A 26156-nucleotide genomic window follows, 5' to 3' on the forward strand; every position below is an offset into this window, starting at 1 on the left:
AAAATTTGGACTCTCTTAATAAATATTTCTTCTTTTTACAGCATTGGGTTAGGGAAGAATTCTTATTTTTCTAGTTATTAAAATACATTTAATCAGCCTTCAGTTGCCTTTCTCACACATAGCAATACTTCCAAACACAGCCATCTGTTGGTTTTAAACCACAACAGCTGCAAATACACTTGCTTGATGTTCAACAAAGGATTTCTCCCCCGTTGCCCCCCCCAAAGAGAATGCAAATTCACTGTCCTCTTTCAGAGAACGTATGCATCTTATGTTCGAAGGAAACATTTTGCCATGCCAGTGATGCATAATTTGAATTATGCAGCTGTTGTAATCAGCCATCTTATAATATGACAGAGACTTTTCAGAATTTTCCTCTCTCCATTTCCTCATATGAATAAAAAATATCTACAAGCTTATCTGTGTCCATTGGCTTTCGCTAGAGTTAATAAAAAATCACTGTAAAGGGGCACTGGAATGGGCTGAGTTTTGAGGCCTAGTGCCAACTCTCATATTTTATCTGGAGTTTTGCAATGATTGTCATGGTGATTTAAAGTCCCAGCTTTTGGAGTCATGTTTATTATGTAAGCATCTCAACTTCCATTAAACATATGTCCAGCCCTTGCAGAGGCACAGAAAAGTTTTAAAACTTGTCCTAAGTGCACTCTAAATGCACCCCCCAGATGTTTCCTTTTTTACAACATCTGGCAATTCTTTCCCCCCCCCTCCTCTCATAATGTGGGGGAGGGCCTGGTGTGTGATGTCTGAACCCTGGGGGTTAGCAGCACCATTCAGGGTAGCCCTGGAGGACGCTGCCTGGCAGGGGGTGAAAGGGAAATGGGGGTGGGGGGAGGGGAGCGAACAGAGGCGGGCTGGGGACTGAGGCAGAGGTGAGAAAGGCCCACGTGGAAGGAAAGGGGAGTCACGTGTCTGGAACCACAGCTGGAACCGCACGCCCCCAACGCCAAGTGCTACCCGCGGTACAAGTCATATGACCCGCACCCCCTGGCAGCGGCCACGCCCCACCAGGCCACGTGACGCCATTGTTCCGCCTCGGTAGCTATGGACGCCGTCAGCTGCGACCGCTCATTCCTGGTCACGTGGTTGACGTTCCGTCCCTCCCCCCCCCCCCCCCCCCCGACGCAGACAGCACCCGGAAGCGGGAGCTTTCTTGGGTCCGCTCCTCACTCGTGGGGGGAGGGGGATGCGGGAACGAGCCTCGGACACTTTCTCCCCCTGCAGCGCCGCGCGGGAGGAGCCGGTAAGGGGGAGGGGAGCGAATGGGAGGGGTCTGCCCCCCCCCGTGCTGGGGAGGGGAGTTAATGGGGGGGCTGGGGAGGAGGGGTCTGCCCCCCCCGTGCTGGGGAGGGGAGTTAATGGGGGGGCTGGGGAGGAGGGGTCTGCCCCCCCCGTGCTGGGGAGGGGAGTTAATGGGGGGGCTGGGGAGGAGGGGTCTGCCCCCCCCGTGCTGGGGAGGGGAGTTAATGGGGGGGCTGGGGAGGAGGGGTCTGCCCCCCCCCGTGCTGGGGAGGGGAGTTAATGGGGGGGCTGGGGAGGAGGGGTCTGCCCCCCCCGTGCTGGGGAGGGGAGTTAATGGGGGGGCTGAGGAGGAGGGGTCTGCCCCCCCCGTGCTGGGGAGGGAGTTAATGGGGGGGCTGAGGAGGAGGGGTCTGCCCCCCCCCGTGCTGGGGAGGGAGTTAATGGGGGGGCTGAGGAGGAGGGGTCTGCCCCCCCCCCCGTGCTGGGGAGGGGAGTTAATGGGGGGGCTGAGGAGGAGGGGTCTGCCCCCCCCCGTGCTGGGGAGGGGAATTAATGGGGGGGCTGAGGAGGAGGGGTCTGCCCCCCCCCGTGCTGGGGAGGGGAGTTAATGGGGGGTAGAGGAGGAGGTGTCTGCCCCCCTTCGTGCTGGGGGGAGTGAATGGGGGGCAGAGGAAGAGGAGTGCTCTTAGTCCCCCATGCTGGGGTAGAGGCATAAATTAGGGAGCAGAAATGCAGAGAGTGCTGGGGGCGGTGATCTCCTGTCCCAAAAGCTGCTGTTTTAATTCCCTGTAATGGCACTTTCAGTAAGTTGAAGCACCTGTAGCTGTTGTGATTACATTGCATTTACCAACATGCACAGTTCATTTTAGACCCACAATTTTACTGATTCAGATTTTGTGTCCCTGGGCACAGGAATAGAATGGTCGATGCAGCAAGACACATCAGCAGAGCAAACATTTTGATGGGTGGGTTAAATAGCAGTGCTTATGGGGCTGTTGCTTATAGATCAAATGCAGTTTGGGTGTACAGACATTCAAGCAGTTGTTCACAGAATCTATGCAGCTTTCTTGCTCCTGTGATAGACTTAAAAACAGTCCAGGCTGTCAGTGACCAAAAGCTTTTACCAGAGCAGTGTTGTGAATGAAGTTTTTTGTGACTCATACACCTTTAATCTCTCTTTCTGCTCATCAGATGTACATCAACAGGCAACCCACGCATAGGAACTGTAGTTTAAAAAATGTACACTGGCTTAATCATTAGCCAGCCTGAGAGTATTTGACATTTGCTACATTTTTTTTTTGGTTACTTGATTTCCTAGTTATGTTTCATGGTATGGATGTGAAAGATTGACTGGTAAGCATCACCCTTAACTGGTTAACTGATGGGGGTTGGAGCAGCTGCCTTTCCACCCAGCTGGGGAGTGCTGCAGCCCTGTGGGGCCCACCACAGGCAGGGGCAGCTGTGGGTGGCCAGAGCCCCACTGTCTGCAGCAGGCCCGACCCCATCACATGCAGGGGCACTGCTCCAGCCTAGCCCCCTATCTACCTCCCTTTAATCAGTTAAACATCATATTTAATTAGTTAGCCAATTAAGTGAGATTTTACATCCCTATTTCAAGGTATTGTTTCTGTTCCATGCCTCGGAAGAACTATTTATTGGTGTGAACTTAGTATTTTGTTTCTGTGCATACTTGCATATGATGCTTTGAATGTTCACAAAGTGAATTTAGTACCATTGAAATTCATTTGCACAAACACTCTTGAGAGAGGAACACAAAAGGGGTATTGGCATGGTCAGAACAAAATAACATAAGTGGAAATGTTTTGTGGTGGTTGGCTCTACTTACCATTTGATGGACGACTTGCTTACATGACATGATTGTGACGCTCACAGTCCATTTGCTAATAGATTGCTGTCCACTGCATAAAACTTTCCACAAATGGCACTGATTGAGATCTTTATCACCAGTCTTACTGGTGATCTAGAGGTTTGAATGGGCATGGAGATTGAGATGCTTTATTAGCTCTGGGAGGGGGTCCCAACAGTCTGGTCATTGTTGAGGTATATTGACAGAACAGTGAGAGTCACAGAGGGGGAAAGTTTGAACACATCTGTACTCAGGGTGAAAGAATCCTGTGTCTGAAGTTGCAGCTGGCACCCATCACCAGCCCCGGGGTCCCCTCTAATGGTACTAAAACAATAGGCAGAAAAAGAGGAAAGAACTGATTATAGCTGGAATTTATTTCTAGTCTTTTTACAGTGAACAAAATTATTCTTCAGCACATTCCTTTTAGCAAACTTACTAAATGCGTCTGGTGAGCTTTTCCGAACGTGTGTTCATGTAAGTGGTACCCTGATCCTGACTTGGGCTTCTGATTGCTACTCTAACATAAATAGAGTATAAACTTAAAAAACAACGAATTTAACACAACCCACTTCTGCCCACGGAAGCTCATGATACCATCTACATGTTTCTTTAGACTTTGAAGTCCTACCAGACTATTCGTTGTTTATTCTATGCAGACTAACTCGGCTACTCCCTGAAGCTTATAAATATAGTAAAAAGAATAAAGTTATTTTGCTTCTTGTTACTATTTTTGCTGTACTTCATTGAACCATCACGTCCCACATCAGTTTTATATGTGAACAGGGTAAGCCATACTTCTGGCAAGTGCCGGGGATTAGTAGAATGAACTACTCTCTTCTTTTTCTCATGCACAGCTGTCCTCCCATTCCAGTAATGTCTAAGCCTGTTTCATTTTGTAGTCAGCTGAGTGAAAGAGGTGTTTGGCCTCCATTATACCTTTTATACCACAAAAGTGTTCTTCTAGAGTAGAACAAGTGTTAAAATATGTGCCATAAATAGTAATTAAGACAAAATGGAAATGACAGCCAACATAGTTGGATGGGAAATCACTGAATCTGGAAACATTTATTTTATAATGAAAAGGCAAGACTGTAGATAAGAGGTGCATGTTTTCTTTCATGTTCAGTGGGGCAGTGTGGAGAAATATTCCCTTCTTTTAGTGTTCATGTTTCGTAAAACTGAAGAAGAATGAGCATCCAAGTTCTAAAGACATGAAAATGAATTGTAACTCACCCTTTAGTTCAGTTGCAAAACAAATTTAGTTTTTGATAGACTAGGTGGCTGTGCCTCCTGCTTGCTATGCTCAGCAATCCCCCTCTCTCTGGGGGTAGGTGTCTGGCCAGGGAGAGGGGGCAACAGTAGACTGGCAGTGTGGGGTCTTGGCAGAAGGGGTGAGAGGGCTGCAGAGGGGTCGGGCTTGGATGGCAGAAGAGACCAGGGGGCAGTGGGCTCGGATGGTGGAAGGGATCTGGCGTGGTCCAGGAGGGGAGTCGGGCTCAGGTGGCAGAGGGGACCTGGTGCGGCTGGGGGTGGGGCAGGAGATTGGGGGCTCAGATGTGGAGGAGACCCAGACCCAGCAGCCCCCCCTCCCAGTGGTGCAGCCCCCAGGGTTGTGAAGTGGGAGCCCGAGCTGGAACAGCCCATGACTGTAGGGGATGGCACCGAGGCTGGCCACAGCAAGCGGCAGAGGACAGAGGCGGTTGGCGGCATGAGGGCGCAGATGACAACTTGTCCTGCAGGAATTTATGTATTTATATATATAGGGAGAATATACACAATCTAAATAAGCCCTCAAGGAAACTGATCAGAATCTGTTGCAAAATCAGCAATAGCCCTATTCTACTAAGAAAAATGGTCATTAATTATAATTAGGTAATGATTGCAAAAGGAAAATTCTGGAATAAAATAATTTTATTCCAGGATAATACTCCCATTTTAGAAGGACGCTAATTAATTATTATATCCACTTATGAAACATAAGCACTTTTTAGTCCCTTGTCTGAACACTGAGTGAAACAACAACAATTTGAAAGAGGCTACCTTCCTTTAAATATAATTTATTATCCAAAACATCTGAAACTCTTCAATACTATCTTTCTTTCAGAGGCTGCTACAGTGGAATACTTTGTTTTGAAAAGTTCTTATTGCATAAGACATCATCAATTCATAATCAGAGGGTTGGTCATATTCAGTCAAGAGGCTGCGTTTTCTGAATATCCGTAAGTGGTTTATAATTAAAACTAAGGATAAGTAAACACAGCACAAATTTGACAACTGACGAGGGAGGAGAGTCAACTGAGAAGAGGTAAAAACAAATTTATCCTCAAGGAATCCTTTGTATGCACAGTGAGGCTTCTATGCACTGCATTAATGTAAAACGTACATTCTTGATCTGAAACATCATGTGTCTTGGTTCTAGGTTTATGTAACATCAGTTTCATCTCAGCGTCATGGGGGAGATTAAAGTCTCTCCCGACTATAACTGGTTCAGAAGTACGGTTCCTCTGAAGAAGGTACGTACAGTTTTAGTCATCTGTTTATGAATCGATATCTTATTTCCAAAGGGTTGTGGAAATTTTCTCAGAAATGGGCCTTTGTGGGTAATGGAAAATAGTCACAGGAGGTGGTAGACCTAGGGATTGTCTTGGCCCACACCATTATGGTATTTGAGTATCTGGCAAGTACTTTTATACTGGTGTAATTCTCATTGGAGGTATATCTATAGTAGGATTCATGGTGCCTCTTGAGCTTTGCGAGCCTTCTGGAAAGCAGTACCTTTTGGGAGCCATGGCAAGAAGGATTGTGCAGCTGAGAGGGATGCCGTGTATCCTCATTGCTGGGGCTATCCCTGGCTTTGCCCGCTCTACCCAATTCACATACATGCATGCCCAGTCCTCCAGTCTTGTCACCTCATCTAGACGTGGTGTTTTGTTTTGGATTATAATAGAATACTAGGACTGGAAGGGACCTTGAGAGGTCATCGAGTCCAGTCCGCTGCCCTCGTGGCAGGACCAAATACTGTCTAGACCATCCCCAACAGACATTTATCTAACCTACTCTTAAATATCTCCACAGATGGAGATTCCACAACCTCCCTGGGCAATTTATTCCAGTGTTTGACTACCCTGACAGTTAGGAAGTTTTTCCTAATGTCCAACCTAAACCTCCCTTGCTGCAGTTTAAGCCCATTGCTTCTTGTTCTATCCCCAGAAACCAAGATGAACAAGTTTTCTCCGTCCTCCTCATGACATCCTCTTAGATATCTGAAAACTGCTATCATGTCTCTCCCCCCCCCCCCCCCCCCATCTTCTCTTTTCTAAACTAAACAAACCCAATTCCTTCAGCCTTCCCTCATAGGTCATGTTCTCTAGACCTTTAATCATTCTCGTTGCTCTTCTCTGGACCCTCTCCAATTTCTCCACATATTTTATTTATTTATTTATTTATTTATTTATTTTGCAATGCAGTGCCCAGAACTGAACTGAGCTTACTTTCCTCAGGGTCGAGTGGCTTTCACAGTGGAAAGATGGATGGGCTGCCCTGGAAAAAAAATCACTATTTGTGATAATTGGGTGTGGGGCAAGAGGGTTTGAAAGCTTTCTATGTATTCACACTATCCAGCCACCTTCCCCTCCTGCCCAGAGCGAGTGTTTGGGATGTGCACATCTCGTATGAACTTTGCTCTGGACATTACATGCTACAGAGGAGTGGTTGTGTGATTCCCACAGAGCAGTGCTTTTCAGAGGGTCTTACAGCCCAGCGTGCTAGGGGCTGCACCTCACAAGACTATGTAGAGGCCACATATCTAAACCACAGTTACTGCTTAAATTTGTTCTTAAATCTTATACTTGGTCCCAAATTTTGATGTGCACGTCTCCTTTGAAAAGTGATTTTGCCCTTTCTGTACTCATTGCATCTCTTAGGTATGTTAAACAATTAACTGGTAAGCATGAGGCTTACCAATATGGTTACAGATTAACCGTCCCTTGCTGGTGAACTCCAGAGTTAGCCAGCCACCCTGGGCCGGAGGAGCTGGTGGACGAGACCTCATGGCTGTGCCAGAGCTGGGCAGCGGGCTTTAAGTTAAAACGGTTAGCCAGTTAAGTGCTAGCGTTCAACCCATTAACTGTTTTAACATCCCTATATCTCACTGATTGGTTCCATGTCAAATTCATGTGGTTTGCTATTAGGAAAATACTTCTGCTGTCGACTTCCAAATGTATCGTGGGTTCTGACAGTCAAGCTGTGGATTTTTTCCATCTCGCACATTGTTACAAGTAATAAAGGTGCTGCAGGCCACGTTAGTTCTGTGCAATCCCACTGCCTCCAACTTATGCCCCAAATGGGTTTGTACACATGTAATTACACTCACTGTAGACAGAGACAACATAGGTGTCCGGAGGCCATATTTAGCCAACGTATCATCATACTTGAGGATTTAATGAGATGGAAAGAGCGCTGTTGAGAATTAGTAAGTGTGGAATTCTGTGCCACTTCTTGCAGGAACTGCATTGCATGTAAACTCTTGAGCAAATATAGCTCTCCACTTGCTCAAGAGTTTACATGCAATGTAAATCAATCATGGTCGATTTAGTTAAATGAAAATATACATAAATCTCAGGGTAATCGGTGAGCCTCAAAATATGAGTGTAATTTTCTTTACTGGTGGTCACTTTTTATTTTTAAGTAAGCAGAGTCAAAAATACCACAGTGATGGAAATGGGAAGTGGGTGAGACCTAAAGTCAGTTTTGGTCTCTGAAAGGGAAAAGAACAATTTTAATGATCTTCATTGTGGGGGTTGTTTCTAGGAATAAGACCTTTTCCCAGTTTGGACATGATTGCCTTCTCCATGCTGCCCGTATCACTAACAAAGTTCTGTGTTGCAGAGGCAGGGAAAATGGGGGCTGACAAGAAAACAGCACGATTACTTTACTTTCCTCCTCCTCCCTGCTGTTTTGTGCTGCCTCCAAATCAGCATAGTGAGGTCCCCGGGGTTGGTTCTTACTGGAACAGTGGGGGTGAGATGCTTGAAGGTATTAGGCCGACTCTCATTTGTTTTCTTGCATCCTCCAAATGTTGTCGATGCTACTTTTTCCCCTTCCTGCTAAGGTTATAAATAGATGGAAACCTGTTCTTTCTAGAAGAGCGTAGAGCAATACTGACAAATTTACTTTTTAAAAACTGCCCTTCACTCTGCCTCTGATCCTAATTTGAGTGATGCTGTCTGTTTATAGCCATACTTGTTACGACTCTGATTGTAAGCTCACCGAGTGCCACAGGATAAGTGATGAGTACTTACTGGGGAGTATTGGCTAAATTCCCAGTGCAGAAAACTCTTCTACTTCCATAAACTTCACTCTGCAGGTCCAACTGAAGAAGTGAGTCTCTTCATTTCCTCTCCTTATAAATATTAGTACAGGTTGAACCTCTCTAGTCCAGCACCCTTGAGACCTGACTGATGCTGAACCAGAGAATTTGCCACGCCATGGAAGGTCAATACTCTCTAGCGGCATTGCTAACACTTCCACTGCTTACTGGGCTCTTAGAAGACAGTTAGGGGTAAGTTAGAGCTAAGTAACAGCACAGAACATTGAGGGCACATCTTCACTTGCTGCACTGTAGATCAGTGTTCTGATGTTTGATTTAGAGGGTCTAGTATAGACCTGTAAATTGAATGCTGAGGACAACTCCAGCTGGCATCTGTACTCCTCGCAGTTGCGCAGAGTAAGGGAAGCCAACAGGAGCATTTGCTCCCATCAGCCTCCCACAGTGGGGGAGGCACCACACTTGGCTTAATGTAAGCTGACTAATGTAGAATACGTAGCTGGAGTTGCCTACCTTAAGCTGACCTTTTAGGTCTAGTGTGGACCTGGCTTGCGAACTGGGACTAGTGGCTGTAAATGAACTTCATGGGACTGCAGCAAACTTGGCCACACTCATAAGTGGCCATCCAGCTAACTAAATCATGCCGGACCATAGATGTTGCTGGACCAGAGCATGCCAGGACTAGAAAGGTCTGGTGTACACTGGCTTCTCTCTTTCACCCCAGTGGTGACTGCATCTCAGAAACACGCAGTCATTTCTGTAGTTAGTATGCAGTGTTACAAAGAAAGATGCTAGATACAAGTTGTGACTAGCAGATGATCTGTGTGTGTGGTGAGGAAGAAGGTTGGTTTTGTGGGTAGAGTACAGAACTTGGAGTCATGAGTCCTTGTGTTCTGTTAGTTTTGCAAGGGTTTCCTGTATGACACTGTACTAGTCCTTTAAACTGCATGTAGCAGCATTTCCTCCATGTAAAATGGGCTGGGGGGAAGTGGAAGGACAGAGAGGGAGAATGCAGAGGATATATTAACTCAACTTCATGAAGTGCTTTGAGCCTCAGGTATGCGGTTCTGTATGAGTGGAGTGTTACATCTCTTTAAAATGTCACACTAGATATCTGTAAAATACTGTGTCTTACAATCTAAAATATCCTGCTCTGAGAGAGTCCTACGATGAACTTCTGGCTCTGTCGATGGCAGAACGCCCAGTGGCACTTATTTCACTGGAGCCAGATTTTGCCCAAAATGTAAATTTCATAATTTCTCAAGTGGGGTATGACAGAGCAGAAGGTCTGAATCAGCTGTTCCTCAGCCTGACTCAACTGTGCAACATTTATAGCAGACCCAAACATATCACAGCAAAACTATGTATAACTTGCCTGTTTCTCAAATGAAACACGCACGTTCCATGCTCTGTGTGCCACTAATTGTCTGGCATTGAGGAAAGTAATGAATTCAGTCTCTCGGGACCTCTGTTCTCCCACATCACACAGACTGAGCCTTAATCATCTTTTTAACGCTTGTTAATAATCCTTGAGTGAAGTACACAGTGTAAACTGTTTCATTTTCAGAATCCTGAAGATGTGCTATTGTTACATGGACGCAGGTGGACATAATGAGCAGATTCAATGAATAATCTTGCATAGTAGAGGAGAACTTTTTTTCACTTAATGTAAAAGTGGAAATGTGAGTTCCTTCGCAGTTGCAAGACTCTGAGAAGTCCTGGCACTAAGTCCTTTCTAAAGTTTCTTGGAAACTTTACAGAAATGACTGATAATGTGATAATCACATGCTCCCTGAACCTCAAGTACAGACTTTCTTGTAAACCACAGATTTGTTGTCAGCCAGGCAGGATTTGTGATCTGGCATTCCTAGCGTCTCAATAGAGGGGTTGTTCTGCTATGACCGTGAGGGAAACCTTTTGGTGCTACCAGTTCAGTTAAAAATGGATCTCAGATGCATAAATAGAGAAGTCCTGCATCTGTTGCAAAATGTAGGTATTATCTGGGGGTTTATGGCCATGAGTTTTTGGCCTATAGCCCTGTATAGGGAGTCGCTCCTTCCCCCCTTCCACTATCAGAAAGAGGCCGCAAGGGAGTATCCCAAAATAGCTATCCCACATCTTCATAGCAAGCCCGTTATTTCGGGTTCGCTATTCCAACGTCCCTTTAAACGTCGTGTCGAAGCAAAAACACGCTCCTCTGTGTTTAGGCAGCTAACAAACAGCTTTATTAATTAATAAAGCACAGCATGAGCCAAACGTGGTCACAGCAGAGCCAGACCCAGTAAGGCTGCTAATACAATCAATCCTAGTATCTTTATACCCTTAGCCAAACAGTCTGACGTCAGGGCATCCAATTACAGAAATCCTCAATTAAATTTGGAAAAACCAAACCTTATCAACAAGATGGCGGACAGGTACGAGGGAGTACATCTCCTGTCCCAACCAGCCCAATTAACACATACCAATAGCCCATCCTGTAGGCCTCTTCTCACGGGGTGACAGAAAGTTCACTCTGGTCTACGTGCTTGAGAGAAAAGCTGAAATGGTTTCTGATATACAAGCTGGCTTCTAGCTAAACATGAAAATGGTTTCTACAGTCGTTCCACGAAGAGTAAGGGATGTTTCGGAATAGCGAGTTATTTTGAATTTTGGAACTGTAGACAGCTATTACACACAAGCAGTTATTTCAACACATCAAAATTATGTCAAGCTGGAGGACTGCTTCCTCCGACTCCTGTAACCTTCATTGTACGAGGAATAAAGGATGTCAGGAGAAGAGTGCTCTATCCTGAAATAACTTAGTAGACAGCGCCAAAAGTCGAAATAAATTATTTCAACTTGAGCTATGCTAATTTTGTAGCTTAAATTGCACAGCTTATTTTGAGTTTAGCCCTACTGTGTAGACGTGCCCAGAGACTGTGAAATCATCAAATCCAGTCCCCTGCACTCATGGCAGGACCAAGCCCCTTCTTCTAAGATTCAGACATGTTTGTAAACAAGATTGGGATGTTCCTATCAATTAATACTGTGGCAAGTTTCAGACCTAAAATTACTCCTCTCTTTCAAGGGACCCGAGTGCCCGTTTCAGGAAAGTGGTAAACTCAAACCGAAAATTAGCTCAGTTGAGGTTATAGAACTTGTATATTGGTAAGGAAAAGATTCTTGTGTTGAACAGTTTCGGTAATGTAACATAATTTACTTCTGGCACGTGCCCTGGACTTCACTAGTTCAGAACATCACAAACTTGCATAACAGTGACCATTCTACTGACTCTGTCTCTAAGCAGCGTGGTTTTAGTTTTCCAGTTTCAAACAGAAAAGCCACTGTGCATGGTACTTCACAATCACAAGTTCTTCCTCCAGGAGTGTGTAGGTGGACAACACAAACATCACATTTGTTAAACAGCCAAGTGATGAGCAATTACTCTGAAGGAGAGCAAAGGCTGAAAACTTGCTTGGAAGAAAAATCTTGTACCATTAATTATATATTAAAACTTGTGAAAAATCTGACTAGAAACTGAGTGGGAGATATCTGGTATCAGGCATATACAAATTGAACTAAATTCTCTTCTTCCAGATCATAGTAGATGATGATGACAGTAAAGTGTGGTCATTATATGATGCAGGACCCAAGAACATCAGATGCCCACTCATATTTCTTCCACCTGTAAGTGGAACTGCAGATGTGTTTTTCCAGCAGATTTTGGCACTCACTGGATGGGGTTACAGAGTTATTGCTGTGAGTATTCTCAATGCAACATCAAAATTCAGTGCTTATGTTACAGTAAATAACCCAGAGTCTTAGAAGCGTCTGGTAAAGGTCTGCTTAGCTCATAATTTTAGGAGGAATCAAAGCAAAGAGCTCCAAGGAAGTTTATGCTTATGTACAGTGCTTTTTTGTGTTTTTTTTTTTAAAGTGCTGGTACTAGAGTTGCCAGATGGGTTCAAAAAAAATTTGTGGGGAGGGTGCATGGGGTGTTATTTATTTACTTCTGATAGGCATGTGCGGGAGCTGGTACATGCGGGAAACTAGCTTTCAAGCCGGTTCCCTGTGCATACCTGCTCCCATGGAGCCACCTTTCCTCACCCTCTCCACTGCTGCCTCTGTATCACAGGTGGCAGAGAGCACGGCGGGAGCTGGTGCTCACCTGCCCCCTGTGTGTAAAATGTAAAAATTCAGCAGTTACATGTTTACAAAAATAAACATTTGCTAACATCTCTAGTTACTAGATTTTTTTTTTTTGAAGGACGTATTTGTAATACTTGTCTTGATGCCTCTGCTGCTGTGAATTCCACAGGGAGCATCTGAATTTTTTAGCAGAAGCCTTGTTTATGCAGTAGTGTAGCTCTGAGTGACTTTCCACATCTTGACTGAAGTTATGGTTTTATTTCTGCTCATTTTGATATGGTAGAAATACCCCAAAAACATCCATTTCTGCCATACAACAGAATGAGAACTTTGCACATCATCCTATAATCATGTTGAATGCCTTATCTGTATCTAGAATAGTGATAGAAATGTAGCTGTGTTAGTCTGGTGTAGCTGAAACAAAAAACAGGACTATGTAGCACTTTAAAGACTAACAAGATGGTTTATTAGGTGATGAGCTTTCATGGGCCAGACCCACTTCCTCAGATCAAATAGTGGAAGAAAATTGGCACAATCATATATACCAAAGGATACAATTTAAAAAAATGAACACATATGAAAAGAACAATTCAAATTTCAGAATAGAAGGGGGATGGGGAGGGAGAAGGTAAATGTCTGTGAGTTAATGATATTAGAGGTGATAATTGGGGAAGCTATCTTTATAATACCCATTACAAAGATATGTATTATAAAGATAGCTTCCCCAATTATCACCTCTAATATCATTAACTCTCAGACATTTACCTTCCCCCTCCCCATCCCCCCTTCTGTTCTGAAATTTGAATTGTTCTTTTCATATGTGTTCATTTTTTTAAATTGTATCCTTTGGTATATATGATTGTGCCAATTTTCTTCCACTATTTGATCTGAGGAAGTGGGTCTGGCCCATGAAAGCTCATCACCTAATAAACCATCTTGTTAGTCTTTAAAGTGCTACATAGTCCTGTTTTTTGTTTTTTCTGTGTCTTTTTGACAAGGCTTTTTATTTTTTTTAAGCAGAAGGCCAAAAGGTACTCATGGAAATATGACAGAGGAGCTGCTCAAAGAACAATTGATTCGATTATTGATTTTAGTTTAATTTTACTTTAGTTGCAGTATCCAGTATATTGGGACCATCTTGAGTTCTGCGATGGATTCAGAAAACTACTAGACCACCTACAGCTGGATAAAGTTAGTGCCCTGAGATTGACAAATAACGTGGGGTTACTATAAAAATGTTAGGTAAAAAAGCCTGGAGTTTATTAAGAACTAACATTCAGAAACTGTCCATGCTATCATTCTAATAAATACAAACACTATCCAAAAACTGCCCTGGTTTGATTGATTAGTCACTAATTTAAAGACATGTTTTTTAAAAAGATGTGTGCAAGTGTGGGTTTTTTCTGTTTGTTTTTTAGCTAAAATCTCAATAAGTTAATTGTATTATTAATTCATGACTTAGGTCTTTGGGGCAGTTCCTGGCACAGTTGGGGTGTTGGTCCATAACTGGGGCTCTTCAGTGCAACAGAAACAATACAAATAAACAATACTAGTAATAAGCTATGGTTGTACATGACACATCACAGTATCCTCATTTTAAAAATATCTATTAAAGAGAGGTAAAAATGAATGTTCATGGCACCTTGATTTTGGCATGATAAATTTACCAAAGTCCTGATTTGAATTTGAAATAATTGTTGCCTTTCCTTTTTTATTTTGAGTTTGTAATGTATCTTTTTTTAACTTCAGAGGGGGAGGGAGTTTTAATTTTGTTGTTGAAAACCAAATTGTGAACTAATTTTTGCTAAGCTTTCAGTTTTCCAGACTATGAAGAAAGGAATAGCATTGTTGTTAATGGTATTCATTGTGCTTTTTGTAATGTTACACAGGGATATTCAGAATACATTTAAGTAGTTGCATAACATGTACTTGTGTTTGATTTTTAAATTAGGTTCACCTTTTTGGGGCTTCTTTGGGAGGCTTTTTGGCTCAAAAATTTGCTGAGTACACACACAAATCCCCCAGAGTTCAGTCTTTGATCCTGTGTAATGCTTTCTGTGACACTACCATCTTTAACCAGACATGGACTGCAAACAGGTGGGAAATACTGATAATACTCAAAGACTGATGTTACATTTTATAGTAAAACGTTAGCATTTTAAACGAAGTTTAAGAAACAGATTCCATACTGGTAGTCTGAGCGGTGGCAAATATTTTAAAAAGCCACAGTACTAGGAAGGCGCATGGTTTCACAATTTTGAAACCTGGACATTTAACCATGAAGAGAAACCTCTTTGTTTTTGTCTCAAACTTTTATGACTGGTACAGTAAGACTTGAGAGGGACTGAATCAAGATTAGATCTTTGTTTTGCTTTGTGAGTAAATTAAACTGTACATACAGCAAAGTTTGAATGAAACCAATGTGTGGTGCAGAATATTGAAAACGCACTCTTGCAGGGTAAAGTCAGAATCTTTACATAGTTGGCATATTCTATTCCTCTACATGGAGTTCTCCATCTGTTATCTTTCAGAGCTTATCTAATGATTGCACTGGGGAAGTCTTGCACAAACCACTTGTTTTGAAATGAAACTCAAATGTTTTTGGGGGAGGAGGAGGAAGAGAAGCATACCAGAAAACACAATTTTTAATTTTTCGAGGTCTTTAAACATGAAGAGATTCATGTGATCCCTGGTTTACATTTCAGCTTTTGGCTAATGCCTGCATTTATGCTGAAGAAAATTGTTCTTGGAAACTTTGCTTCTGGTCCTTTAGATCCTGTAATGGCAGATGGAATTGATTTCATGGTTGACAGGGTAAGTGACTGCTGGATTTCTAATTCTGGTAATGGGCATGTCAAGCATATATGCCATAGGTACTTTGCTGCCATCTTTATTTACCCAATGTAAAGGATGAACAATAAGTGGCAGAGCTGGCGTTACATTGCATCACTGAACTGACTTCAATAGAGCTATGACAATTGAGACACAACTAAGGATCTACCTCTGGCTTGTTTCTGTTCCTTTAGGGACACTTGCTACTTCAAGGTGTCGGGCAAACAGGGGTACTTACCTAGCTAGCTATGGTTCACTTCAAGCTGTATTTACAGAGAGAAATGCTAATGTAGGGGGAAGTGTATTGACTAGTGCCCTCTAGAGAAGCAGCATCTGGAACACTGGAGGCCAACAGGCTCTCTCCATCATTATGCAGCTGCCTCCATTCCTTCAAGGGGATACTGAAATGATGTAAACCTGTAATGTAAGGCCGCCTTAGTGAATTGGTGGTCAGGGCTCCTTCTAAAAATGACAAGTAGCCACTGTATGTATTTGCAAATGTGCAATGATGGGGAGAGGGAAGCCCCCAAACTGCAGACCAGATAATGGTGGAGCTGCCAGGACAAATGAGTGGCATTGTGACCCCATGCACCAGGGTGCAAAATCATTCATTCATATTTGGCCTGGCCACCTGTCTGAGCCTCTCCACCCCCAAAGTCATGAAGGAAAGGCAGTGGACCAAATCTGCGCAAGTGTTTGTGGCAGCCTGGTACGTGGGGCTGCAGTACCACTCAAATTCAGGGTAAAACCTAGTCCTTCTCCTCAGCAAAATTTGGGTTGTGCCCCTGGTTCTTTTGCTAGGCTAACAATAACCTCCCAAAGTAAAACTGAACCTGGTCTTTATTTCCATGTATTGAAAGTTGGAAAGCCTGGGCCAGAGTGAGTTAGCTTCAAGACTTACCCTGAACTGCCAGAACTCCTACGTGGAACCTCATAAAATTCGAGACATTCCTGTAACTATTATGGATGTAAGTTTTTCTTTCTTTGTATCCGCTTATTTCCTCACCTGGCCAGATTGGGTAGGAGTTGGCTGTTCTGTGAGCAATTCTGATACTTTATCAATTGCCTTTGCATAACAAAACATGGGAGAGCTAATGTTGTGCTAGATATGTTATTTTCTACTCCTCATGCAACACTTATGACTCGCGTGTGTGACGGTGTAGTTGGGGTACCCCCGCAGCAGCCAGAACAGTCTCCACCAACCAGCAGAATAGAGAGGGGATTATTGATTTTTTTTTCCAGAATACAGTACAGCATAGACGTGATGTGGCAATAGGAGGGGGGCTAGGATGCCCCAGTCCCCTTAAGGCAGGGTGCCTGAGGCCCTAGTCTCCATGCCCCCTCCATAGGCTGTCTCCATGTTTCCAGCCCCAGACTAACTCTTCCTCTCCCCACGTACTTCCTTTGTTCCAAACCTCCTTCCCTCCCCTCAGTCAGAACGGGTCAGGGCAGTGTCTGGGCCATGCTCAGACAGGGCCAGTGAGGGACAGCCCAAACCTAGCAACCAGCAAGATGCCCCACTACATCACAGCATGTAAAATGTAGTCATTGGGGTATCCTGCACAGTACAATCTGAACGCAGGGTGCTATAAGCAAGAGCAGCATGATTCCATTTTCTGGATTAGGCTGTGCCTATCAAATGTTAGTACAGTAGCTCTTAAAGAATGTTCTCCATCCCTATTGAGTTCAGTGTCATGTTGAGGTCCAGCTGGGATAACTGAGGCAGATGTGAACAATACAGGAAATCACTCCCTTGGTTTATTACCGGAGGGCAAAGCCTCACATATGTCCAGTGGGCCGCAGAGGATGTGTGTAGTTTATTTGATACAGTAATACTGTGGGCTTTATTCTCAAAGATGGATTTCGCTGGGGCAAATCTCACGCCACAGAGACACTAGAAAGCAGTGAGGTGATGGGGAGAGTAATTGGAAGGGTGGCACACTAGTGTTCTGTGGCCTCTGCGGAGATCGAGCTTGGCTCAGATTTGCTCTGATTTTTCTCAAGGTGTTTGATCCGAGTGCACTTTCAACCGAAGCTAAAGAAGAAATGTATAAACTCTACCCCAATGCCAGACGAGCTCACCTTAAAACGGGAGGCAATTTCCCTTATCTCTGCAGAAGTGCTGAAGTCAATCTCTACATCCAAGTAAGCCTTTGACATTCTAACCTTTCCTAGCAACGTGCATAGAAACTTCCTAGCAACCTCCCCTCTCTCTCCTACCCTCATCTGCTGCTATTCCCTAACCTCCTGCAGCTGCAGATACTTAACCCAGGGTTGTTAAACACTGAAATAAATTGCCTAGGGAAGTTGCGGAATTTCCATCACTGGAGATATTTAAGAGCAGGTTAGAGAGAGATCTCTTAGGGATGATCTAGATTGGGTGCTTGGTCCTGCCGTGAGGGTAGGTAGGGGACCTCTAGTGTTCAGCTGTAGTATTCTACGAACACAAGTGCTGCAGAGGGCTTGTGGCTATGCAACAGCCCCACTTGCCAGCCCTGAGTTAGAGGTGCCTTTCACTTGCCTGCTATCTCTGCACATATGGGTGGAGCAAATTTTGCTGCATGAGCTAATGATATGTGGTGTTTGAAATACAGGAGGCCCATGACTTGAGATGTGATTGGTTCCCAGGGAAGCATCGCAAGTTGGGGGGGGAGGGGGGCGTCGTAACTCAAGCCCTCATTTACGATAGGCACCGTGCGCCATCATAAATGCAGGCCGAGGACGTATGTCGTGGGTTTTCAGCCCCTTCCACACTTACAAAGTGGGTGTGAGTGCGGGGGGTGGAAGTCGGGGGCTTCCTGTGCACTCCTAAATAATGGGGACCATTCCTGTATTTGATTGGCAGGGGAGGCAGTGCTGATTTCCTTTTGTACCTTACCCATAATTCTCTGTTACCACTTTTCATGTCCAACAGATACACTTATTGCAGTTCCACGGTACGCGATATGCAGCTATTGACCCCTCTATGGTTAGCGCAGAAGAACTGGAAGTCCAGAAAGTCAAGCTTCAGAACAGCAACGAACAAGAGCAGCAGTAACTCTCTTACTGACTGTTAAAGCAGCAAACCAATCTGGTGGTCTTCCTGTATAATCCGCTGTTTCCAATCGGCCTTTTCTTATGTTAGCCGGTTATCACTGTGTAATGCCAATAGGGTTGATATTATTCAGTAAAATGCAACCAAGAACAGTCATCTACAGCAGTGTATCAGGAAACGTGTTTGTTTTAGCCTTGGAATTTAAGAAAGTATCGTTGAGAAGGCTCCAGTTTTAAAGAACTGAGATACGTTTTGCTACCAAAGTTTTCACCATCATGTTCTTAAAAATGGAACCCTGTTGTTTTTTTTTAACGTTGTCATTTAGCTGTATATATTGCACATGTAGGTTCTGTTTCTTAAAAGCTCATCTATAGTTTTGTGGACTCTGGATTAAAAAAATGCTGAAGTGCCAATGTTGCCATCACTTTTTGCCTCCTATGTTATGTTGCGAGTTAGTTACTTTATTTCTATCTGAAATAAAAGCATGAAAATTTTTAACTTTCTTGCTAGCTGTAACAATGGTTTTCAATAAATCTTCATTTTCAACAAGTGGCTTTTTTCTTTCTAAATAAGCTACAATCATTCTAACATGATCATCCACAGCTGCCTGTGGATAGAAACAGCATCAAAGTGCAGCGCTATCAGAAAAACAATCCTTTGACAGATGTTAACTTCCGCTTGGATTTGCTTTAAGGGTGTAAAACAGTAAAATAGCATGAATCAGAGTCAATTTTGATTTACTTGTGGTGGATAGGAGTATTCTCATAACATGGATGTGAATTTTAAAAAGTATGTTGTGAAACAGATTGAACTAAAAGAAATCACCCATCGCCTTACGGGGAAAAATATTCTAGTTTATTGGAGAACAGATTATGTCCCCCTTAACCACTGTAAAAATACAAAACTTCACATGACAAATTGCTTAGTGCTCAAAAATGTGCTCTTCATGGGGATAGGTATTAATGAGACATGACTGCCTCTTCTGTACCAAAACTGAGTAAACCACATGCTGATAACATGTTTGTGTAACTTTTCCTTTAGGAACTGTCCTGTTCTAAAGAGAACTGACTCTTCAAATCCCTTTCACTTTCCAACTTGAGTTGTGCAGTTTTACAGCACAAAGTGGTGGTTCTGTGTAAAGTAAAATGAATTGGAAAAGTACTGACTTTCTAACAAAACATAATTTAGGGAAACCAAAATAACAGTATGTGAGAAGACAGCTCAAAGCTATAGTATGACATTAACCTTAGAAAGGGCAAATTTCAAATAACATTGTTACATGGCACTATGCAATTTGTAGCTTTGCAAATGTCAGCTAAAGAGAAATAGTTGAGGCTTCAGAATCCAAAATTTGACTGTTTCTAGAGTCCATGTAACATTTTTTTCCAATGAATGTCCCAACACTAGCAACTAAGCATTTGAGCATTTCTCCACCACTAATTCACAGATAAGATAAAGAACATTGACTACATCTTAAATAGAAAGGTTCTCCCCTTTGTAACTTACAAAAGAAGCAATTAAAAATTACGCATACAAAAAATGAGATGTAAACAAGCTACAGTAAGAAAATATCAGTCCTAACCAATGTTCCCTCTACTTTTTTCCATTTATGTGCAGAATAAAAGTTATACATACCAAGGCATGTGCAGATGTACACCACCAGTAGAAACAGATGGCTGTGGCTACTGACCAAATCCTAGTCACAGTATCACAAATGAAACTTTTCACCCAGCTTGTATTAGTCACCAGCATCTATGCACCAGAAAAATAAAACCCCACTCTGGTATAAAGATGCATTTAAAATTATGAGTCGTTGTGTACCTGATCTCAAGTGGAAATAGCAGAAATGCCACTTCTTATGACAAGAAGCCCTTAAACGTTATGGCCACTTTTTGGTGAATAGTTCAATAACTCCGGTTCAATCAATAGAGTTCTAGGAACAGATCAGCTGAGGCAGCCTGGTCCAGTCATTTCCTCTGCGGCTGTTACATTGCAGTACACTTCCTTGGAGAAGTAGAGTCTGCGTTTGCTTTTTTCCTAATGCTTTCTGTAAAACAAAAACCACTGTTGTTTCTCTTTAACCCCTTAGGGGAAGTGGAATGAAAAATATGACTTGTCCCCTTGGGCCGAGTGGCTGCTTTATGTCAATGCTGATATACTTAAAGACGGTTCTGTACTTCTGGGTATGGGTATTTTTGCTCTAGTAAACATTCCTGATGGAGAGGTACTAAACTGCAGAAGAAATGTCCCAATTGTATGTGTAAATCTGGGTGTCCCCTAAAACAAGGGGAAAGACTAAACTCCCTAGTACAAGAGTAGTTTGAGGCTGTTAATAGTTTAAGATGCTGAATATTTTGAAAAAGGACTGGCCCTACTTACATTACACAGTATACAGAAATTAAAGAGAAACGTATTTACGGGTCAATTCAAATGCTGTTTGCATAACTCTAAGCCTGAGGAAAGCAATGGATTGTTACCTGCTAAGTCTCGTCTACAAATCCCCACTAGGCCTTCGTATAGTCCTTTGATGGGATTTTCTCCTGCTATGATCGCACCATGAAGCCAAATAAGCAGCATTCTGTGGCCATGCTCCCTGTAGCTTTTAGTACCTGGTAAGAACGATACATGAATGAAATGTATTTCCCTCTCTAGGGCACCTGTATGCATCACATTCTGACTTGATACATGTGGAACCCCCTTCAGCCGTGGTGGGAGTTGAGTGAATGGATGTGAAGTTAAATTTAGTCCTATTTGCTGGCCAAACACATTTTTTTTTAACAAACAATTTGGTATGGAAATTAAACCTCTTTCCACAGCAACTCCAACTGCTTGAACCATTTGGACTCTCAGCTGCCCGCACTGATACCTGGATGGCCTAGATGCTAACACACTGGTTGTGCTTTCAGTGGGGAGACAGAAAGATAATAGCCTCTACTTTGATGTACTTGCCTAATGATCAGTCTGGGCATACTAAGGTTTACAGTCTTTCAGCTCTAGTCTACACTAGGACTTTATTTTGAAACAACCCCCCAAAGGTTGAATTTATAAGCATAGCGTCCCCACTACTAAACCTGTTATTTTGAAATAATGGGCCGTGGAATTCAAAATCTGTACTCCTGCTTTTCATTAGTGTTGGGAGTAACACTAATTCCAAAATAGTAGATTTATTTTGATGGGACAGGCTTACAACTACTCTGAAAATATCTTTGCAGTGACATTTCTGTAACCTTGATTGTGTGAATTTAAAAGCAGTTCTGTCCTTGCTTACACTCTTAATCCACAACTGCAGCTCTCTGGCAAAACAAGACCAGGAGACAAGACCCTGACATCAGGAGAAAGTGAATGAAATCACAGTTAGTTGAAAGGATTGGATTAAAACAGGATTACTTAGAGTCTCTTTAAAAGCCTTTGTACCACCTCCAAAGAAGGGCACAGATGTAATGAAGTACACTGCAAAACCTAAAATAAATTATGGGTCTTCACAAAACTTATTTATGGCAAGCCAGGGCCCTGCACTGGAAGCTTTCTGAATGCTGCCTGCAGGTAAATGACTGAATTTGGCAGAGCATGTTTTGTGCAAACTAGGAGACTTTGGTCTCTTCCAGGCTTCCAATCAAAGCTGTGATTTGCAAACACAGGGATGTTTCCCAGCTCAGAATACAGTCTGATCTGACGTACCCTTTTAGCTGTGCCTGTGGTGCCTTCTGTACTGAGCCAAAAGAGAAGGCAGGGGTCTACTGCTGGGGTCACCGAGTAGGCTTCTCTTTGGTGGCCCTCTAAGCACTCTTTGCAAGATCTGCTCCTAATTACTGAAGGGACAAGCCCAGGACAAACTGACCTCGTGGAACCAGGGTCTTTGGTGGAAGTTGGCTCCCCTTAAGACCAGGGCACTGTTAATAAAATCTCACTATTTAAAGTCCGTGGCCTCCTTGTGCAGAAAAAAAACTTTTTTCATGGGCCTGAAAATGTCCTTGATCAGGAGGAGGGTGCTCAGCTCTGTCTCCTATCTCTGTCATTTAGGCTACATCTACAGTGCAACGTTATTTCGGAACACCGGAGGTAACCCAAAATAGCTATTTCATGTCTTTTGAGTGCATCCATTATTTTGAAATATAACGCACTCGCTATTACGATGTCCCTGTAAACCTCATTCCATGAGGAGTAAGGGACGTTTCGAAAAGCGCTTTATTTCAAAATAAGTGCTGTGTAGACAGTGCCACATTTTTAAATAAGCTATTTCGAAATGGACTCAAAATAAGCTACGCAATTTGTGTAGCTCAAATTGCATAGCTTATTTCGCGCCTCGGGTACAGTGTAGACGCACCCGTACAGGGATCAAGTTTCCCTTTGGGGAAAAGGACTTCTAGGCTTGGAGTAGCCAAGGAGAAGTAGCAGATCCCTTGTTTAGGGGCTACAGACTTCATTAGCCATTTTCTGGAGAGTACACATTTATTTCCTAAAGCTTTTCAAGTGCAATCTCATGGCTCTGAACCAGCTGGCTTCCTTAGCATGCGGCCCGGTGCCACGGCTGGAGAATTATTTACTAGCAACAGATTAAAGGAAAGGGGGAAGCAGGGAAATATATTTGGCCTAAATAAGACACCATTTGATTTATACCTGCCCATTGCTGCTCAATGGCTCTGATATGTGCATCAGTGAACTTCCAGTAATGTGCAAGCTTCTTCCATTCGTTGGGTTTGAGATACTTAGTAGCTAATCTCCACATTACTGAGCGGATGTGCTGTGTTTCCAACCTGTGATCTTGTTTAAAGGTTAAGTGCTTTGCCACCCAGGAGTCGGAGTCGCTGTTTAGATTGTCCTACAACATTAAAACAGGCGTTTCAGGGGGAGGCTTCCCATTTCTTTTGAGTTGAGAGAAAAACAAACAAAACAAAACATCACAACCCCGAACGATGACTCGCTTCACTTCCAAACGGCAATGTAACTTTCCTGCTAGCAGTGCTGTGCTGAATACGCCCTCTTCTTGCCATACCTGATTAAAGGGCTCTAGCGTTCCACTTGCTCATGCTCTGATTACAGCAGGATACTCCGACATGCTGCTGGTTTTTTTCCTCGACAAATTTTCCCCAGCTTTTTTTTTTCTTTTTAAACCATCTTGCAGTCACCCGGGGCCACCAATTGGTTAGGACCGACCCTGGTTAGGGGACGCTGCTGCTGTAACATTTCCTGGTCTAAAACCCCCATGTGCTCTTCCAGTAGTAGGCCTAACACCCTTTTGTTTGCACAGACCAATCTGTAAGTTCCCACATCCTTGCTACTAGGTCAGTTTAAGTTCCTTCTCACATCGCACACTTCAGTGTCCTCTTTCATCCTGGCCCAGTTCCGGGGGTTAACACATTTTGTTCATGATATGTGGGCTACAAAAGCCCACGCAGGGAACAATTTGCATTTCTACAGCGCCTTCTCTCTGATGCTCTTGAATGACATGCTTCGGGAACATTAATGAAACCTCACACCAGTCTGTGATACAGGGAAATATTGTGAGGAAATGAAAAGGGTAAGTGACCGTCCAAGGCCACATGGGCAGCCTGTTCAAGGGCCTGAAATTGAATCCTACAGCCTGACTCTAGGCCTTAACTGCAAGACCATCTTTCCTTCCTGTGCCTTCAAGAACTCCTGTTGGGATTTACAAGAATGCCTAAGCAACTTAGATGCCTGGGATGGTGCTTTGGGGAAGCTATTTCAACTTAAGAACTCTGGCTGATAATGCGGCAAGGAGTCCTGTGGCACCTTATAGACTAACTGAAGTGTTGGAGCATAATCTTTCGTGGGCAAAGACCCACTTCGTCAGATGCAAGTACCTTACATCTTACGAAGTGGGTCTTTGCCCACGAAAGCTTATGCTCCCACACTTCAGTTAGTCTATAAGGTGCCATAGGACTCCTCGCCGCTTTTGCAGATTCAGACTAACACGGCTACCCCTCTGATACCTGGCTGATAATATTATCGTGTTGCTATGGAGCTTCGGTCTCATGAATGCCCCTCAGTCGGTGTGTATCTATCATGCTGACAAGCCTACCTCCCAAACCAGGGACAATGCTGAGCCATTAGAACTCAGCTGTGGTCTATTCAGAGTGCCGAACCTTAAGCCACTGGGTCTGTTTGGCTTTGAAGAAGATCCTTCCTCCTCTGGTCTGAAGGAAGCGGGGGATTACAGAGCGCTGAAACTCTTCAAGCAAGCCACAGAGACGGGGATAACAAAAGCAAAGGTAAAAGATTCAGAGGGGTGATGGGGAGACTCTCAGAAAAAGAGAGACGTGAAGTTTTGGGCGGGAAGAAGGAAGAGGATGGATTGGCCAAGGAAGAAATCGTGAGGTAGGGGAGGAGACTCTGTGTTTCTGAACCCAAGCCATGCACTGCAATAGGAGGACACTGGATTGGCCTCAGACTCCCCAGCAGGCTTTAGAGTGGAGGAGAAACTGAGGCAAGAAGGCATGGGGTTGCTCATTCTGGATGGACCTATTTCTGGAGGTTCCATCACATGATGTAATCTTTAATTAACGATTCATCTTTGATTCCTGGAGACTCCAGGACAATCCCGGTAGCATTCTTAAAATAGCTTTGTGCTCTATTAAAGAAATCATAATGTATTAGGATCTTGTGTCACTTATCTGTACGTTATCTGCTATACTTTGCACGTGCCCCTGCGAGTGACAAACTGTAGCCAAAATGCTCATGCAGCGGGAGTCCTGGGAGGAAGTGTGGTCACGCTCTGGGCATACCTTGGCGGTCACTGCTGGTTCCAGGAACTGAGTAGTTGGACTTTGAGGTCTCAGCTCTCAGGAGGGGCAGCTAAATAGATGATTCCAAGATAAGCACAGCGCATGGGATCGGTTTAGACTCCAGAGGGTTAAAACATCTGGGAATGCAGGGGCTGGATCCTGTTACAGCAATCTGATGAGTGACCAAGAGGGGGCACTAGATTGGAGTTGTGACAGCATCTAACGCCCTTTGATTTTCAATGGGTGCTATTTAACTAACCTGCTTAGCTGTTTCACAAACTCCCATTAAACACCAGTCTGGATCATTAGGTATCTAAATATCTGAAAATCCAGCTTCCATGCCCCAAGTGCACCCAGACATATTTAACATCAGGGAATCCTGTATTAACAAGCAATTTGGCACAGTTGTGGGCTGCTTTGTTTTTAAGTGGGCGGTGAAAATGGAGAGCTGTTTGCCGGAGGATCTTCTGCATTTCTATCCTCCTCAGACCAGTGCGCACAGCGGCTAACACAAAGCATTGTCTCTGTATAAAGGATTATTTAAGGAAATTCAATGTAAGCTGCCTACCTTCTCCCATTTGTAAAACCTATCTGCTTTGATAATCATGTCCGCCAAGTTGATATGGTTGCCCCGGGCAGCTACGTCCAGGGAGGTTTTTCCTTGCTGAAATTAAGAAGGAAAAAAATCTCTGATGAGCAATTGTGTGCAAAATACATATTCACCATTTGTCTATTTTAGATACTTACAGGTACCCACTGTCACCAGAATCTTTTAGCACCTCACAAACTGTAATGTACTTTTATGGTCAGGATTATGCTATTATCCCCAGTTTACAGATGAGGAAACCGAGGCCCAGAAAGACAAAAATGATGTCTCAGAGGTCCCACAAGAAGTCTGGTGTGGAACTGGGACCTTGGACTCATGTTCTAGGCTAGCACCTTAGCTCCTTGACCATCCTTCCATCA

At 43.6% G+C, this 26156-nt stretch overlaps 2 protein-coding genes across 5 annotated transcripts in view; one reads left to right on the plus strand and one right to left on the minus strand.

The window, feature by feature from the left end:
- Positions 1-1102: 1102 nt before the first annotated feature.
- Positions 1103-18996, plus strand: SPG21 (SPG21 abhydrolase domain containing, maspardin). 2 transcript variants are annotated; one of them, XM_075896918.1, is made up of 10 exons: positions 1103-1261; positions 5232-5432; positions 5547-5640; positions 12030-12191; positions 13692-13772; positions 14533-14678; positions 15287-15395; positions 16274-16381; positions 17418-17558; positions 18328-18996. In XM_075896918.1, the coding sequence occupies exons 3-10, from the start codon at positions 5578-5580 to the stop codon at positions 18448-18450; spliced, it is 933 nt and encodes a 310-aa protein (XP_075753033.1). In that variant the 5' UTR covers positions 1103-1261; positions 5232-5432; positions 5547-5577; the 3' UTR covers positions 18451-18996. The 2 variants fall into 2 exon arrangements, with proteins under 2 accessions (XP_075753033.1, XP_075753032.1); XM_075896917.1 differs by having other exon boundaries at positions 5232-5346.
- A 284-nt stretch (positions 18997-19280) lies between these two features.
- The window catches only part of ANKDD1A (ankyrin repeat and death domain containing 1A), a 47219-nt gene continuing 40343 nt past the window's right edge, over positions 19281-26156 (minus strand). For all 3 annotated transcript variants that reach the window (XM_075896915.1, XM_075896914.1, XM_075896916.1), the window contains 4 exons: positions 25759-25854; positions 23065-23266; positions 20925-21056; positions 19281-20494 (listed from right to left, as the gene is read on the minus strand). In XM_075896915.1, the coding sequence (XP_075753030.1) occupies positions 20433-20494; positions 20925-21056; positions 23065-23266; positions 25759-25854 (492 nt within the window). In that variant the 3' untranslated portion in view covers positions 19281-20432. The remainder of the gene's footprint in view (positions 20495-20924; positions 21057-23064; positions 23267-25758; positions 25855-26156) is intronic.

Source organism: Pelodiscus sinensis, chromosome 14 (assembly GCF_049634645.1).
Source record: "Pelodiscus sinensis isolate JC-2024 chromosome 14, ASM4963464v1, whole genome shotgun sequence".
Classification (NCBI taxonomy): Eukaryota; Metazoa; Chordata; order Testudines; family Trionychidae; genus Pelodiscus; species Pelodiscus sinensis.

Coding starts and splice junctions, on each gene's coding strand:
- SPG21 (XM_075896918.1), top strand. CDS start 5,578: ATGGGGGAGATTAAAGTCTCTCCCGACTATAACTGGTTCAGAAGTACG. Junction 15,396..16,273: donor TTGATTTCATGGTTGACAGG/GTAAGTGACTGC, acceptor ATGTATTGAAAG/TTGGAAAGCCTGGGCCAGAG. Junction 16,382..17,417: donor TTCCTGTAACTATTATGGAT/GTAAGTTTTTCT, acceptor ATTTTTCTCAAG/GTGTTTGATCCGAGTGCACT.